Here is a 19,160-nt window from a genome sequence, read left to right as displayed (position 1 = left end):
TTGGATATGCAGGACTGGAGTGAGAGAGAAGTTGTAGGGACAGGGAACTGTGTGTCATGGGCATGTAAGTGGTGCTGACTGTCATGGGATTTGATGTGCTAACCCACAGACTGTGAGACTGTGGGTGCAAAAAGAGAACAAGAAAGGTTGTGAATGGGTTGAAGGGCATCAACAGAGAAAGAAAATGAGGAAGACCCTCCCTCCCTAAAAGAATTGAAGGCATGATTAGACAAGTAATAAGACAACCAGATAAGAACAAAATTACAGAAGCATTCAGCTCTAGAATTGTTTGTGTTACTTTTAAAGTGAAACAACTTTACAACATCCCCTCTTAGGAAATCCAGTTATGCTGCTTGTCAGTGGCTTTAGTATGGAAAGGGAGATAAAATTGGGAAAGTATTTTAAAAACCAAGAAACTCAGGTATTTGCCCCTACCTGCTATACTGGGAGGTAACTCACACGTATATTACATATTTTCATCAACCTCAGCACACTTATAAGTTGTCTCTGACTGAGGCAATATTTATTATTTATTTATTTAAAACATTTCTATGCCACCACCATCACAACAAAGCCTCGGGGCGGCTCACAGCATAATTAAAGCATATACATAACAATTAATACAATTAGAGATTAAAAAGCCCGGTAGCATCTCGGCTTAAAAATGTTAAATCCTATAAATACCATAATAAGTTAACAATTAAAATAAGTTTTAAATAAAAAGCTCTTGACCTGGCGCCGAAAAACAAATAGCGACGGCGCCAGGTGGACCTCTCTGGGGAGCGCATTCCATAGGTGGGGCGCCACCACAGAGAAAGCCCGCCTCCGGGTACTCACCCTCCTAATATCATTCACGGAGGGTTCCCGGAGAAGGGCACCTGCTGCCGATCTCAAGGAGCAGGAGGGCATATATGGACGTGAAAATATGCTCCAAGCAGTGAGTTTAGGAACCATCAGTGACCATGCTATGAAACACACAGTTTTGCACCTTTCTTGTAATGAGGGCAGCATGCATGTCCAATACAGAGGAGCATGTTCACACACTAGTAAAATTCAGAATGCAAATGCACTGAATTAAGCCTCCAGTTACATCAGCTTATCTATGGAACTGCACATATTACAGTACAATAAATCATAGTTTCAGTAAACTGCAGTGACATACAAATACTACTTTCATCTATGGGTATGAAATATTTTGACAAAATTTATCAGCAAAAGACTCATCTGGAAGATGAAGCTGCACTCTCACCTTTGTGTTCCCAAGTGATCCGAGGCACTGGACCAAATGCTGTTGCCATTCCAAGAAATAAACTCACAGCTCCACATAGAGAGAGAGCCATGTCAAGTATCCTTGTTCTATGGAAGTAGCTGGATTTACTACTGCTGTGCAAGTTTGGCAGAAGCAATGCCTTTTCTGTTCAGCAACATGGATTTTGTAAAAATATAAACATCCTCAAATCAAATGGAAGTGTTTCAGATTCCTTGGAAGTGCTATTCCAAATGTCTGTTATGTGACAGATCACTTCCCCCAATAAATATATATTTGCCACAACAGGGAACAGAAATAACTTCCAGAATCAGTCTCAACAACTCTTCTGCTTCTTAAACACATGCTCCTGATAAGTTGGGTCAGGATAGGAAACTGCAGAAATAAAGTAAAAGAAAGGAAGTGGTCAAAAATTTTATAGACAATTTCCACCCATTAAGGTATACACGTAGGTCTTCAGTAAAACCCTCATATTTTATAAAAGGAAAGAGAAGCTCAATATCAAAAATAGTGACAGGAAACTATTAAAACCTTATTTTCCATGTGTTTTTATCATTTAGATCTGTCAGTATCAGTAAGCAAACCATTTGCAGGGTGAGCAGAGAAAAATGTAGACGTTTTTAAATTCAAGGTGTAGTTTACTATTTTAGTAAAATACCAAATAGAACTATATTTTATTAAACAGAGGTTTATGCTACAGGAAGGTTGAGGTATTTCTGTGTAGCTCAGAGACCGTTCTAAGAATTATATAAACTCCAGATGTTTAAGCTTATCTTGCCCTAATTAGAATAAACCTCTTTAAAACCTTCCCAGTTGGTGACCATCACTGCAACTTATGGTAGAAAATTCCATACTTTAACTAAATGCTACATGAAGAAGTACCTCCTTTTATATTGTCCTGAATTCCCTACCATTCTGCTTCATGAAATGACCCAAAGTTACAGGATTATGAAAGGAAAAAAGCTACTCTGTATTCACATCCTTCATACCATAAATACCTCTAAAAAGATATTTAAATAATTGTTTAAAAAGCCCTAAACACCATAACCCTGTTTTTAAAGGGAAGTCGCTGCTGCTGGATAATTTTCTGCATCTTTTCCAGCAGAACAATGTCTTTTCTGAGGTGTTGCGACCAAACTGTAATTTTACACATGCAGCTGTACCACAGATTTCTTATTAGGGCATTAAGATATTGGCAATTTTGTTTCTGATTCCTTTTCCCAACATGGAATTTGCTTTTGTCACAGTATCTACAGACCGGGGCAACATTTTCATTGAGATATACACCAAATCCCCAACAACCCCTCCTCAGACAATATAAATATTAGAACCATCCTGGGTCAGAATAAAGTCCATATTCTGTTCAGCTAAAGGCCAATCATCTGCCCATGGAAAACTCACAAGCAAGACCTCCCCACCCTGCTGCAACTGCTGTACTTAGGCATTCTGCCTCAAATGCTGAACAATATAGCCATCAGGACTAACAGCCATTGATAGGCTTATCCTTTAAGGACTTCAAATACTGCCCATTCTGAGACCATCTACTGAAAAATGAAATTAGGGTTTTGTTTGCGGTGGCAGTGGCCTTGCCTCATCACACGATCCACATATGCTACAAAGGATCATTTTTGCGGAGAATTCCTTGCAATGGTGAAGAGAAGAGAAGAGAAGAGAAGAGAAGAGGACTCGCAGTTACCTAATATTAAGCTATTTTATTATTTGGCCAATTTGATTTGGATCAGACTGGATTTTTAATTTTAATAAAGGATTTGTGAAATTGGAAATAGTTGATCCTCAAGATGGAATTATTTATGGGCTAAAGAATCTATTGAAGAAAAAAAAAAAGCTTTGACACCAAATAACAGCCACACACTTAGAGATGATTTAATAAAAATTTGGTATTCCATGAGAAGGAGAATTGGTCCTCCAATTTATCCTTTGATCTCTCCAATGGAAGCATACTATGGAATATATTTAAGGAAAAATAATGATCCTATAATATATGAAGACCTGACAAAGAATTTAATGAAAAATGGAAAGTGTCTTATGAGCAATTTAACTAATTCTTAAGAAAACTGAATTTGTAAAATGCTATCAGAAACTTGTACTTCATGCTGTTAGGACATCATTTATAATTGTTTCGATACTTTTGTGGCTGGAACCTTAACTGGGATCTGATTGATTCAACTGTGGCTGGAGGGGATAGAAATTCTTGCTTTCTCATGAACAGATTAGATGTTGAAATTATATGCTATATTTCTTTAATAACTCTTGGTATTCCCTTTTCTCTATTTTTTCTTATTTGTATCTTATTTCATTTTTATGAAAATAAATTTTAAAAAATGAAATTTATTAACTCATTCTTTCTCTAAAAAGGGGTTGTACATAGCTTCCCACACAATAGGAGGCTCTGTCCATGTTATCTCACAACATGGTTTTCTCTACGTCATCCTCACAACAGGTCTATAACCCAGATTATGCTGAAGGTAAACACAAGGTTATGGGTCCAGGTCATGAAGGGAGCAAGAATTTGAACATTATTTTTCTGCCCATCGAATCACTTTTCTTTCAATTCTGTGTGTCTTTCAACTCTTCCCAAAAATAAAGGCTACTCCCAAGATTATTTATTAAATAAACGTACCACATTTTGTTCCAAGGGACTGCATAACAAAACAAAGTATACAAAGTGTTGTACATTTAGTCGAATGTTCCATGCAGCCATCATTTTTTATTCCACACAAAACAAATATTTTAATCATTTCTACAGAGCACACTTATTCTGCAATCCTATGAATATTTACTCAATCCTAATAAAAACTCCAGCCTTAGAACCAAGCTACATATTACATTAACTGCATAATAGGCAGCTGAGACATATCTTTAACAAAACAAACCAACCAACCTCTAGTACAAGCACATATGCTCCTGATTAGGATCAAAATCACTATGCTCCTGGAGTGGAGGATTAACCTTCCTCCCCACATACTGCTACACCTTCCCTCCCTCCCTATGCTTACAATAGCAATTTTTTTAAAAGTCTCAGCTATATATTATGCAATTAGTATAAGAAGTTGTCTGGCTCTTAATGAGTCAGCTAGATTTATTTAAGTTATCTAGACAAAATGTGTACCTTCCTTCCACCTATTTCAGTTCATTCTTCATTTTCTGCCCCCCAAAAGGTGAGCCAGTAGAAGCCTGTAACCATGGCAACTGCTAAGCACTGAGGCATCCTGACATCAAGATGGATACTTACTAATACCTTTCGGTAGACTTGTAATCTAAAGGATATTAACAGTTCCAGCCTGGAGACATTCTCAATGCTGTGTTGTGCTGTGCTGGGCAGACAAGACTAGACCAATATTTGTACCATTTTGAGTTTTGCCCCTCAGCTGGGGAATGGAGAGTAGAAGCCAAGTGGATGTGAAACAGGATCATAAAAAAATGACATTTAGCTTCCATTAAATGAAGAGATGCAATGTAGTGAACAGGTTATCACTCAAGTTCACAGCTTTTAAAAGATGAAACTTTTAATTCCCTTTTATCTCTTCACTTCTGCTTTTGTTTCTTTATTACATCGAGGTAGTACTGTGTTCTATTCTGCTTTCCTACTTTCACAAGGTACATAAAACACATCCATCCTCCTTTCTGAATCTGCTCCAAATCCCTGGCTGTTCCTTAAATCTAGTACTTAACACACCTAAACTGCTACTTCTTTCCTTCAAACCCTATTTCACAAGTAAAGCATGTCTTGCTTTTGACTAACTTCATTTTAGTAACTCATAAAACAAAACCAATTACCATCCACTTCTTGTTTTCGTTCATGAACACCTTTTCCTTCCTTCAGTCACACGTCCCTTTTGTTATCTCAGGGCAGCAGTGCCATCCATATCTAGAAGTGATGCTTCCTCCCAATTTTACTCTAATATAAGCACAAAGGCCCAATGATGATTGGATCCACAGAAGTCTTGAAGCCTCCTTCTTTTATCCTACAGCTCTGACCCAGATCTGTATCTACTTCAGAGGGTCTGTGGTTTAAAGTAATGTCTGTTTTGCATCTGAAGTACAAAGCAACAGACAGGACCATAAGTTTGCACAAGGGAGATGCAAGCATACCATCAGAGAAGCAAAATAAATGAATGAATAAAAACCACATAGTTTGAGGAGCATATCACTAATGATATCAAAGCTAACAATAAAGAATTCTTTAAATATGTCAAAAGAAAGGAAGTTGGTAAGAAAGCAGTTGGGCCATTGGATGATTATGGAATTAAGTGGGGATGAGGAGATTGCAGAGAAGCTAAATGAATTCTTTTATCAATCTTCACAGCAGAAGATGAAGAGTAGATAACTGTCCCTGAGTTTATGCATTCTGGAAAGGAGTCTGAGTAATCAGGGCAGACAATAGTGACAAAAGATGAAATTCTCAACCTTACTGAAAGTAGCAAGGCACCTGGCCCAGATGGTGTCCATCCTAGATTTGTCAAAGAACCCAAGCATGACATTTCTAACCTTCTTATCAAAATATTTAACATGTTCCTAAAATTAGCATTTATACCAAAGGACTGGAAAATGGCCAATGCAACATCATATTTAAAAAGGGAATCCAAGGGGAATCTGGAATAACAGGTCAGTCAGCTTGTAAACTGCTTGCCAGCATCATTAAAGATAGAATCAGTATGTACACAAAAGGACAAGCCCTGCTGGAGATAAAAAAGCATGGCTTCCACAAAGGGAAGTCTTGTCTCACTAACCTACTGGAGTTCCTTGAGAGTGTCATCAAGTATGTAGACATTTGTTTACTTGGGCTTCCTAAAGGTTTTTTTTTTAAATCAAAGTCCATCACCAAAGGCTCCTGAGCAAACCAGCATTCACGGGATTAAAAAAAGGGGGATCCTCTTATGGATCATTAATTGGTTAAAAAACAGAAGACAGATGATGGAATAAATGGCAATTTCTCCCAACAGAAAGATGCAATTACTGGAGTCACACAGGTTTCTGTATTAGGACCAATGCTTTTCAACCTATTCATAAATGACTTGGTGGTGTAGTGAAGTGGTCAGAGAAAGGCAACAAAAGGGGGCTGGAGCAGATCCCTTATGAGAAACAGCTACAAAGACTGGGATTATTCAGCTTAGAAAAAGGGTAAGGAAATACATGATAAAGGTGTTTAACATAATGGTGTGGAGAAAGTGGAGGGGGAGACATTTTTCTCCCCTTCCCATAACCTGGACCCCAGAGCTAGAACCCTGAGTCATTCCATGAAGCTGATTGCTGGAAGGTTTGGGACATATAAAAGGATTTTTTGGCACTATGTATAGTTAAACTATGGAATTCAGCACCACAGAAAGTGCTGCTGGCCACCAATCTGGATGGCTTTAAAAAGGGATTGGACAGATTCATGAGGAAGGAAGCTATCAGTGGCTACTAGCTTTGCTGATTATGTGCTTCTTGCTTTACCAGAGGTGCACTGGCTGCTGAGGAGCTTGGGCAGGAAGAGCCCTTGCTCTTACCCTGCTTGAGGAATTCTGTGGGTAGCTGGTTTGTCACTGTGGGTATGGAATCCTAGACTGGATGGACCTCTTGTCTGATTCAGCATATATTTTCTTACGTTCTTACAAAGCACTGGACACATTCAGTGGCATATCCTGCTTTCTCTAAGGAGCAGGGGGAGGAGGAACTTTATAGACACCTTATCTCTTCCATCCCTGACATGATATGAGCCAAATTATCCACTACGTACAACAATTTGAAGTTTCTTCCTATGCATTTTAACCACATGGACCAAAATATATTAAAAAAACACAACAACATAGACAGTGTGAAAATACCCAATCATGCTGCTGCTTTTTACCATGCATGAAGGTAAGAAAACAATGACCCATGTAACCTTCTAGGGTTTAACAAGCCAGGCACCATGGTTTCTAAGTGTGGATCACTCAGAGAGACAAATCCCTAATATAGACACACACAGAGACAGGCAGAGGAAGGGAGGGAGGGGGATGCTTTGGGGGACATCTCTTAAATTCCCTCCTTCCAAACAGGATCCCTAGGTTATTTTTTCTCGGTGGGAAGAATAACATGTCCCAAGTAAACCTTCCATTTGCCATTGACTTGGAGGTTCCTAACACTCCGAGGAGCAGCAAAACGTAGATGGAGGTAGGAAGGTATGTTTGACACATACCAAACAAAGCCAAGCCTTCTGATACTGGGATTCCCTTCCAGTTTTGCAAGTTCCAACATGTTAGCAGCAGGAGGACACTTTCAAAACTGAGAGCAAATACCTTTTGGCTCCCCTCACCCCACACCAACAAACAGGAGATCATGCTGTGGAATGAACCTCCTTTTTGCAAAGCATGATCTCACTTCGTAAGGAATTGCCCAGTCCAAGAGTCATTGCAAAACTAGGAGAGGAAGGAAATGGCTTACACTTGCCGCATGTGTGAAGCACATAACCATTCTGCTGCTCCGGCCAAGTAGTTCTACAGGTTGTCTGACTGACCTGTTGTCCAATTCAGACAAAACGTCATGGCTTGTTGGGCTGGGCTAGAAACCATTAAGGCATCCTGCTAGATTCGGACAACACACAAAGCCAATATGGCTTCATAGCCACATTTGCGTAGAGTAATGCATGAACCCAGGCACTCTCCTTACTTTTTCTAAAGATGATTTCGATTTCTAGAGGCTGACAAAATGCACCAGTATCACTCAGTAGTATCGTTGTGGTGGATATATACAGCATAAACAGGAGTATTTTCCAGATGGGGGTGTGAGAGTTGCCACTAGATGTGATGGGTGAAATTCTGGGTGGTGAGTAATAAGGCCATTATGAATGAGTGCAAAGGGCACCCAAGTCATTTTATTCCCTCATGTGTTTAACCCTAATACATTTTCTTGTTGCCTTAATACATGAAAAGCCTAATCTGGTGTTTGAGTTTTACTGTATTTTATACTGTTGCTTTTTAATTCTTAAGTCATCCACCTATATTTGAGAGATATGATAAATGATTTAAATAATAAAAGAAAATTATTTTTGTGATTTCACCTTAATTTAACATTACTCAAGTCTTACTGAAATCTGTGGTATTATACAAGTTAAAACTATACACAAATAGGGCATGTACACACTGAGGTAGAGATTACAGAAATCTAGCCATGAAAATAACAAAGGAATCAAGGAAGGGCAAAATAACAATTGCTATCCAAAGATCTACATGCAATGAGCAGAGATATTTAAACAACAAATGATCATTTAGAAAGAAATCCAAAAGCCTCAATTTTATGACATGACTTGGATGTATCTCCAGCTACAGTTAATTGGAAATTAGACAGAAGGAAGCGGAATGTGTGGTTCACTTTCAAAAATATGTTTATCTTTATTATTGTGCAGTGGATCAATGGAGCTCTAATAATCTTTGTGTCAAGAGGAATTAGTATGTGTCACCAGGACACAGCGTACAGTTTGAAAGTGCAATGCACTGCAAAATAATCTACGAGTTTCTAAGGTTTGCAGCAGACGACCACACGAAACAGGCTATTGTTGCATTTAAGGCAGTTGTTAAAGTTATACATTTTATTAAATAATGTCATGCTTTAATGTCCCATTCTTTATTGTGTATTTAAAAAGTTCAGTGATCAAAGTAATTCTAGATAGACAAAATAGGCAACTGTTCTATACAGGCATAAGCCTTATCATAAGAATGTAAAGAAATGCTTTCAAGCACATGCCTCCTGGGAATCTACACGGAGGTAGAATTTCCCAGTGCCACTGCTACCCCCCCCATCCCACCTAGCCACTGGAAATTGGTGCCCCTCGGATCAACTGATGGGGAGAAGGGGAAAGAGATGTTGTCAGTGTAGTACTGAACAGTGAGATTTAGTTTGCCCTTGGATCACAAAATCATACAACAGCAGAGTTGGAAGAGGTCTATATGGCCTTTGAGGAGCAGTAGCTACACCAAAGCAGATACAGTAAGTCAACAGGTGGAGAAAAGAGAACAAAGCAGTTTCTTTATGGGAACAGCAGGTCAGCTCCTTGGCACTATCCCAGCAGATCTATCCTTTGCCTGAAAAGCACACTTGCATATCTACAAGCAAGCAAACAATATTATTTTACGAACAACCATTCAACCTGGCAGTTGGCTGTCGCTTAACAAAATCCATCTCACAAACCTTCCCTCTGCCAAGAGCTCATTTAAGGTGCCCCTTGGGAATGCAGAATACCTTTTCTTAGGTACACACACCAAGCCTGCTGATGTGATCTAGGGCAGAAAGCCAGTAATATGTACTTCACATCCAGTACCACTTGGCTGCTAAGGAAAAAGCTTTTGCCTGCTACAGTTATGCTAATACCAGATAATAAGAGGATCTGGAAGGCTTCCATCACACCTCAAACACATGGCAAAGATTTGCTGAAAGGTTCTTTTGTAAAAATGGGTGCATCTTAATATGCATCCCGATTCTAGTACTAACCAATTAAGTAGTAGCATTTCAATTTATTTGTATTCAACAGCAAACAAGGCATGCTGTATTTGATCCCTATGAGAAAAATGTAAATGAAGCTCAAGGCTCCATGAACCTTTAGAATGTGCTAAACGGAATATGTACAAGCACTCTATAAAATTCAGTTATATGTAATACAGAAGCACCTTCCAAAAACTCATCAGATAACAGAGAGTTTACCTGTGAGTGTGCCAACTATCGCTTGCTCCAATATAGAGAGAGCTGGCATAACTGTATATCTTCATGTAGCTTTGGCTCTTTAGGTCATATTTATATTTATTTTATTTTATTCCATCTTTCAACGCAATTGCCGATGCAGCTTACAATATATAATGAAAATGCAATCCATAATGAAGCACAACAGAAAATGCCACCAGCAGACAAAACATTAAAAGAAGCTATTTGTTTCAGACACATATCACCAAAACCCCGGAGAAACACCGTATTAACTGGGTACCTAAAAGCTACCAGACCACATGTCAGTTATAGGAATATAGTGACCAACTTCAACCAACAATACACCATTACAGAGAAGGGCCTTACTCCTGGTAGTCACTCATCCTACTGCTGAGTTGTGCCAAATACCCAGTTTCCCCAAAAATAAGACCTAACAGGAAAATAAGCCCTAGCATGATTTTTCAGGATGCTTGTAATATAAGCCCTACCCCTAAAATAAGCCCCAGTTAAGATCATCAGCCAGACAGATGCATTTAGTACATCTGTTGCAACACAATTCAGCGTTTGGAGAGTTATGACGATGTTCCAGAAAAATATGGCATGACTGTATTTGAATAAATATAGATTGTTGTACATGAAAAAATAAGACATCACCTGAAAATAAGTCCGAATGCATCTTTTGGAGCAAAAATTAATATTTGTTGTTGTTGTTAGTTGCGAAGTCGTGTCTGACCCATCGCGACCCCATGGACAACATTCCTCCAGGCCCTCCAGTCCTCCACCATCTCCCGGAGTCCACTTAAGCTCACACCAACTGCTTCAGTGACTCCATCTAGCCACCTCATCCTCTGCCGTCCCCTTCTTCTTTTGCCATCTATTGTTCCCAACATTAGGCTCTTCTCCAAGGAGTCCTTCCTTCTCATTAGGTGGCCAAAGTATTTGAGTTTCATCTTCAGGATCTGGCCTTCTAAAGAGCAGTCAGGCTTGATCTCCTCTAGGACTGACCGGTTTGACCACCTTGCGGTCCAAGGGACTCACAGGAGTCTCCTCCAGCACCACAATTCAAAGGCCTTAATCCTTTTGCACTCAGCCTTCCTTATGGTCCAGCTTTCACAGCCATACATTGCAACTGGGAAAACCATAGCCTTGACTATATGCACTTTTGTTGGCAGGGTGATGTCTCTGGTTTTTAGTATGCTGTCTAGATTTGCCATAGCTTTCTTCCCCAGGAGCAAGTGTCTTTTAATTTCTTGGCTACAGTCCCCGTCTACGGTGATCCTGGAGCCCAGGAAAATAAAATCTGTCACTACCTCCATTTCTTCCCCATCTATTTGCCAGGAAGTGAGAGGACTAGATGCCATGGTCTTAGTTTTCTTAATGTTGAGTTTCAAGCCAACTTTTGCGCTCTCCTCCTTCACCCGCATCAAGAGGCTCTTTAGTTCCTCTTCACTTTCTACCATGAGAGTGGTATCATCTGCATATCTGAGGTTGTTATTTCTCCCAGCAATCTTAATGCCAACTGGTGATTCATCTAGCCCCGCCTTTCTCATGATGTGCTCTGCATATAAGTTAAATAGGCAGGGCGACAGTACACAGCCTTGCTGAACTCCTTTCTCAATTTTGAACCAATCAGTAGTTCCATGTCCAGTTCTCACTGTTGCTTCTTGATCCGCATATAGGTTTCTCAAGAGACAAATAAGATGGTCAGGTACTCCCATCTCTTTAAGAACTTGCCACAATTTGTTGTGATCCACACAATCAAAGGCTTTAGCATAGTCAATGAAGCAGAAGTAGATGTTTTTCTGGAACTCCCTAGCTTTCTCCATGATCCAGCATATGTTGGCAATTTGATCTCTAGTTCCTTTCCCTCTTCTAAATCCTGTCTGTACTTCTGGGTAGTAAAAAATTAATATAAGACCCAGTATTATTTTCGGGGAAACACAGTAAGTTCTTCAGGCAAGCCAGTTTATATGGGAACAGGTGATATCTTGCTTGAGTGAGGCAATTTGTGTTGGCCTACAATATCCATGAGCATTCAAACACTGGCTATGCTGGCTAGGATTGACGGGAAATGTAGACCAAAAAATTTGAAGATCCACAACTTTCCTGCCTCTGATTTAAAGGTCAAAACCTGTAGCTTTAATTTAGCCTACAAACAAACTGGTAGCTATTGAAATTTGTTAAGTGGAACTCCCTTGCAGATCACCACTTCACAATTCTCTTGAAACCATGAAACAGGCACAGAAGAGAGAGGCCCTACCCTGCCCCTCACTAATCTCAAGCAGTCATCCTGTTACCACAACTGAGTCACTGCCATATAAAGTTGATGTGAATGAAACACCCTCATATATATTTCAGAAGCAAGAACACTAGCCTTCTCCAAGAGCAGACATACATATATTAGTCTAGTTCTAGCTGAGGTGAAAAACATCTTTGGAGTTCCTACCACATCAGATGCCTGGCTGGGTTTTAAATAATTAACTGTTCCTCTCTACAAGCAGGGGGTGTTCGTATACGTATGGAGGAATATCTGAATCTATCTGTGGTCTGAACAGAGACAGCCCAGAGAGACATTGATTTTCCTTAGCGAAAATAAGACTTAAAAGACCCTTTATTCCTCTCTCTCCAAGAACAAAACAGAAGGATTTATACCTACTTTTCCAACAGCAATAGCTTATTCCAAGTGCAAATCACTTCAGTCTTCTCGTTTGGCATCACAGATATAAGTGACTAGGTCAGGCTCAGTCAGAGCTCTTTTTCAAGACACAGTCCTGGAAGAGGGCCATTCAAAGACCACAGCTGCCCCAAACCAATCAGCCTTATGTCATGTATCGATGAGCTTGACAGGGCCTGTATGTTAGCTATGTCAGGTTCTGGTAGCAAGTGGCAATATTCAACAGCTGACAAAGGCCAAAGGAAGGTGTTACCATAGTTTGCTAATCTATCTCAGACAGTCTACCAGAAATGGCCAGGTCATGCTATACCTCTAAAATATCTAAATAAGTGATAATAGTTGTAGAAATGAAGATATATGACAGTTTACTGGGAGTGACTGAGAATAGAAGGAAAAGTAGTTGCAGGAAACCCGGTGCAACAGGTTATGCACATGCATGAGATAAGGGCCTACAAAAAGCCATTTGCCCAGCATTCATAAGAACCTGGATATGGCCTCCTAGACAATGCAAACAATACAAACATGCAAGAAAGTATGCAGGGATCCTAACTCTGAAAATGGTACTCCATGCGCTACTGCAGAACCACCCACACTATCTTTTTCTCTCACTCCAAGAGAAAGAGCAGTAAATTATTCTGGAGTTATTCAGTAATAATTTAGAGCCAGAAAAAAGGACTGGGAGATGGGGAAAGCTGCCAGCACGAATTCAGTATTTGCTAAACAAAACTAGCCATTCACCAAAGACAATACCTCTGATTTTTTGTCTTCCTAAGAGTTAACAAAGAAACAAAAATGTTTCAACAAGCCTTCCTTGAGTAGTTGGGTTCCTATATGCTAGAGGAGGAAGATTGAAAACAGCTCAGGGAAAGCAAAATATACTCATACCTATTTATACTGTTAAAGGTCTTGCAATAAGCATTCTTATGAGATGTCTATCAAGATATGGTAAGAGGCTTAAAGTTAAACATCTCATCCTTATTTGCCAAGAAATATTGTTTAAGTCATTCATCAGTGTGAAAGTAGTATAGCTTTTTTAGACAAGTGACTACAGCAGGCTATTTTACCAATTTTTTTAAAAAAGCTCAAGCACTTATAATTGTTTAATTATATGGTTGTTCAAGCCACAAACAGCTTCTTTCAGGAATACAAAGTTCAATATACACAGACAGAAAAGTTTTTCATTTTTAGCTGCATAGCTTCTGTTGGCAGAAAGAGCAGCAGTATTTTTCATTTGTCACATGAAATTACCAGTACCGTTCCCCACCATCTCTCTTTCATCTGCTTTTAGACATTCACAGTGTGAAATTTTTAAAGTGCTAACTTCCAAACCCTGCCTAAACAATAAATGTACAAACAGCAGTTTATGTGTGGTGCTGGGTCTCTGCATATGTCTGTACAAATATGTGGAGAAGAATGTCTACTAATACAAACCAACTAATAAGTTGGTTTGAAGATGCAAACAATCAACGATCAACTGATGGGATGGCATTCTCCTTTGAAGGGAGACTACATTATTGTCACTATCACCTGATAGCCCTAAGAAACCTTACAACAGCACTATCCATTTACAAAAGTCACTTTATATGTGTGTGTATGCATGTGTAAAGAAAAATTAGGAGAATGCTAAAATCTAGCCTGTAAATTAGTAAACTACCAGCAAAATAAACCTCAGGCCCTGCAGTGCTAAGGGTCAAGTTGTCAGCAGAATTCAGATCGAGGATTTTTTTTTTTTTTTCCTGGACATGGATCACTGCATATATCAGAAGAACACAAAAGCATGCCTTCCCATGACAAACGCTGAGTAAGTGCAACTGAATTTTTCAAGTGTGGGGGAGGAAACTAAAGTAAGCCTCACAAACTATGTACCTATGTGTATATGTCCTTAGATATCATGAAGGAGATCACAGGGCAGATGTGGGACTCAGAAGCTACATGTCTGCAGATACTGCCTGAGAAAAATATACTTGTACCCTGGGCCCCCTGTCTGAGGGTTCATTAGCTTGCGTTCCCAGATCAAAGATCAGAAACTTCACTCTGACTCCTACCTGCACTCACAACCAGCACAGAAAGAACTGTGTCAGGAAAGCAACCCTGGAGGGATAACAAGGTGCATTCCACTGGTCAGGTGCCAGGATCTGGGCATCTTCAAGAGTCCTCCTGCTGGCCAAATGCCAGAATAACAGCCCTGGTAGTTGTAGAATTGGTCCCAGACTCTGCTGCAGCTGCCAGGGCCTTCATGAGCACCATCTGGGAGTCCTGGGGGAAGAGCTATTTAAAAAATGGTTCTTCCCTCCAGAAGCTGGCTCAGCAACACTGGCTTGTAGTGTACTGAAGTTCTTGCTGTGTTTGATTCCTGTTCCAAGGTAACTTGCTCCTTCATGTTGTCTCCCTGGCTCGTGCCTTCTGGCCTATCTCCTTGTTTCCTGGATGGTGCTACTACGGATTCTTGGTTTGACTTTGGCCTGTCCGATAGTGCAATTTGGAGTTATGACTTGGACTGGTAATTGGATTCTGGCTCTGACCACCTTGCCTTGTTTCCTGGGTCCTAGTGAATCACCTGTTACCCAGCTGCCCATGCCCTGGACCATGGCTCCTCAAACTATGGCCCGGGGCCAGATCTGGCCCGCCTTGGCCATTTATCCAGCCTGCCTCAGAGGTTTTCAATGCGCCGTCTGCGCAGGAGGTGGTGGCTTGCTCGCGAGGAGATAGTTTTAGACTTGCTTGGAGAAAACGATCTCCAAGCGAGCAAGCTGCTGCATCGCACACCAGCCGCTGCATTGCGGCACGTGCCTGCCCCTGCCTCGCCTTGCCTCGCACACCCACCGCTGCGCCAATGCACCCCGCTCCCACTCCCGTGTCGGCCTGCGCTTCCAGCTGGCACCACTTTTCTGGCCAGTGCCCCCAGCTGGCACCACTTTTCTGGCCAGTGCCCCCAGCTGGCACCACTTTTCCGGCCCGCACCCAGCACCGGCACCTTTCAACTGCCCCCTCCGGTGAAAAAGTTTGAGGACCCCTGCCCTGGACCCTTACATCAGGGAGGGGAGGAGCATGTAAAGGCAAGGATACACAAGCTATTCTCAGCTTCTCCACCTCTTTCCTGCCCCTTCCAAAAGTCCAGTTAGTGAAATCTACAGGGAAGCAGGACAGGGAGCTGAAGATTTGTCTTGGCAGTTTTACATAGGATGTCCACAAGCCTTCAAATTTGGGGGCTTATGGGCACCACAAGTATCAAATGTGATACAGGGGGAAATAATTTTGTGAGGGTTTTGTTCAAGTTAAAATCAAAACCCAAATTCACTATGATATATACTTTATGTGACAGTGGAGATGCTTCTGGAACAGAGGCATATCACTTCAAAGGAGAAATCCCACTCTTTTTTCCTAACTATTGATTAACTGACTTCTTTGACAAATCTGGGTGTAATACAGATACACACAGAGAGAAACAAAATGTAGTTTTAAAGGATGATATGAGACAATACCTGCCACCATTTGGAATTTTCAGTTTTATTCCTCAGGAATCATCTCTTTTAACTATCTATTTTCTCTATGTAAGCGAAGTCCAACAATAAAGCCCAGAAATCTTCAATGCTGTATTAAAGAGAGAAATAAAGGAAGGTATCATTAAAATATTGGACTTTGTTATTCTAGCATAAGATGAAGATTGCTTTCTGCCACAATGCTGGGTTAGTTTCTAAGGAAAAGCAATTCATTGCTACCACTTCATTGAAAAACTGGGACAAGCCTCCAGAGAAATGGAAAGTGTTTCACTCATAAGTTTTGGGGGAGGTTTTGCAGAAAACCCTCAGTACAAGTTACTATCTGAATTTACCATTAAAGCAACAAATATCAGAACTCAAGGAGGCATGATAGCCACAACTTTTGCTTGTGCAAGCCCTGAGCTGATGTCCCAAATAACTGGCTGTGATAAGCCAGAGACAGAAAGGTTGTTCTGGAAGGCAGAGAATAAGGGGTTATTTTCCTTCTTTTTCATTTATAAACTGATGCCAGAAAACATAGCCACCTCAAGATATGAGAATGCTATACGGAAACTGAATCCTGGGTCCTATAGGGGAAAATGCAGTTTACAGTGGCTTTGCTAGGCAATCTGGCATATGTTGTCCTCCATTTCATCCCCAGTGCAGCTCCACCCAAGTGCAGCCAAGTCAATACTTGACCCAAGTCAATACAAGCCAATACTGGATTTGTTATGTCCTAGATCTCAGACAGGAAATGACTCTTGAAACAGATTACAAGCCTCCCACGGAAGCTTGAAAGGCAAGATTCATTCAAGCTAAGTCCATACATTTATTACACACATGCAACTAATTGGTAAGCGGTGTCTTTTTTCCTTGATATCAGAGATGGGGCATTTTCACTGCATGACCAAGTGTGCATTACATGGCAGGCAAGGTGTTAAACAGCCCATGAGCTGTTGAGCATGTACAGGTGGTGCGCCTGCTGCTTTCACTTTTACTCATCAATCAACAACTGGCTCCTTTGTAGGTTGCTCAGCCTTTCACTGAACTGCAGAACACTGCCCTCGCCTTCTAGCAGGACAATGACCCTAAATATACAGGCCAAATAACACTGGACTAGTGAAAAAGTCGCCCCGAGGCTTCGGCGAATGGGGCGGCATAAAAATGTTTTAATAAATAAATAAATAAATAAATAAAAAACAAGAAGCTGAATGTCTTAGAAAGGCCCAGTCGAAGTCCAAACCTAAATCTGATTGAAAATCTGGAAAAATGTTGAAGTTGGTGTTCACCAATGGTCCCCATCAAACCCAACAGAGGCTCTAGTTAACTATGGTTTGTTACTTAATCACAGGATTATTTAGCCCACAGGCTGTCAGGTCCTGTGAACCACTAGCAAATGTTCATGAAACAAGAGGTGAAGATGATAACAATATCATAAACACACCACCAGTGAAACTGCAGCCAGCAAAGCCAGTGACAATGCCTCTCCTGATTTAAATTCATTCCAAGCTGAAACATCAAACTGCCATTGTTATGACCTAACGCAGAAAAAGCACTGAAAGAGTAGTTTTCATTGCCAGCTCCTTTTAGGCTTAAAATTGATTTAATAATAGTTCCATCTACACTGAGCATTCCTGAGCTAAGGTGGCTTTTAAAACAATCATTTTAAAAAGTAATTCAAAGCACTTCTGTAACTACTATACAGGTAACAGACCTTCTTAAAGAATCACACCATTAAATGTTTTAAAATTTTCTAGATAATCTGTAACAGTATCAGTTTGCATTACATTTGTGACAACATTGATTGTAAATGGTCTGAAACAGCTGTTGCCCAGCGGCCTAAACTCTATCGCTACATAAACCCAGGGCAAGGACAAAACATAGAACACAAGGAGAGTCTAGCAGATTACTTAATCAACCAAGCCAAAGATTTTCAGAAGAGAAATACTTAGTTAAGTCATTTTGCTCTGATTACTGTTCCTTGCTATATATTTTGGATCACTAAGTTAGGAAGTGAGAGAAGGTGCTTCCTCTTTAAATGTTGAAAAGAATGTGTGTGTCTAGCCATTTCCCATGGGAAAAGTAGTGGGGTACTTTCTAGTACTGTCCAAGTTGCTGAAACACAGAAACAGAGCAAGTCAAAAGGGACCTCCCGGGCCATCCAGTCTGACCCCTGGCTCCAGCTGGCTCTGCTCACGACATGCCCACCATGTCACCAAGGTGACTTTTGCCAGAAATGAGATAAGAGAGTGTGATCCTGTTAGATTTCTAGAACTTGCAATGTGATTCCATTCCTACTCCAGTGGCCGCTTCCAGGTGGTGGTACTGGGATTTTATAGTTCTTTTCCATGTTAATCACTTAACATGACTTCTACATTTTTAAAGAGTTATGAAATTAGCAGTCACCTTGGTGCATAATAGCTTCCATCTACTAGTTCCATATTCATGATGACTCTTGCAGATTTTGAAAACCCACAGCATTGTATTAAAAGGGAATCATGACCTACCCTTGTTCTTCTATACAGCCAGTGGAAGTGGTCACTTCCAAATTTACATAATGGCAAACACATATGATGCAGTTGTCAGCCATAGCTAATCCCACCTTCTTCCTTCTTATTTGTCATATATACGCCACTATGTTATTATTTGAAAATGACAGTGGGTGGAATGACCCACTGCATTGCATTGTTTTCATTGCTGTTTGAGAATATATTTAAGAGTTCTACCCTCAATAAATGCCTTGAGATACAAAATGATCACTTTGCCTAAAATGGACATTTAAATATTGTATATTATTACTAACCTATATTGTCTCCAGTGATTTGGGGGCTAGGGAATTTTCTACTCCACATTTTCCAGTCATTAGTTTTTCTGTGGAAAATTTTCCATTTCATGTGTTCATTAATGGAAAAAATGCATCTCAATTACAAATGCAATATAAGGCAAGCCAGGCAGTTTCAAAGGTGTAATTAATGCTTTTCAGGTGATTATCCATAGCAAGTTCAAGCAAATCAAGATACTTCATGGAAATGCCCCAGAGTGAAATGGATCTAATAAACAGGGA

The 19,160-nt window shown here is 40.3% G+C and overlaps 1 protein-coding gene across 7 annotated transcripts in view; it reads right to left on the bottom strand.

Moving 5' to 3' along the window:
- The window catches only part of SEMA4D (semaphorin 4D), a 124,557-nt gene that overhangs the window by 41,374 nt on the left and 64,023 nt on the right, over positions 1–19,160 (bottom strand). For 5 of the 7 annotated variants that reach the window (XM_044446590.1, XM_044446591.1, XM_044446585.1 and 2 more), the window contains 2 exons: positions 16,100–16,208; positions 1,250–1,642 (listed from right to left, as the gene is read on the bottom strand). In XM_044446590.1, coding sequence (XP_044302525.1) covers positions 1,250–1,340 — 91 coding nt within the window. In that variant the 5' untranslated portion in view covers positions 1,341–1,642; positions 16,100–16,208. The remainder of the gene's footprint in view (positions 1–1,249; positions 1,643–16,099; positions 16,209–19,160) is intronic. The other 2 variants (XM_044446587.1, XM_044446589.1) reach the window with 1 other exon arrangement.

The sequence above is a fragment of the Varanus komodoensis genome, unplaced genomic scaffold (genome assembly GCF_004798865.1).
Source record: "Varanus komodoensis strain SLA01 unplaced genomic scaffold, ASM479886v1 scaffold5, whole genome shotgun sequence".
NCBI lineage: Eukaryota > Metazoa > Chordata > Lepidosauria > Squamata > Varanidae > Varanus > Varanus komodoensis.
Note: the sequence above shows the minus strand (reverse complement) of the source record. Positions and strands in the feature narration are given on the sequence as shown.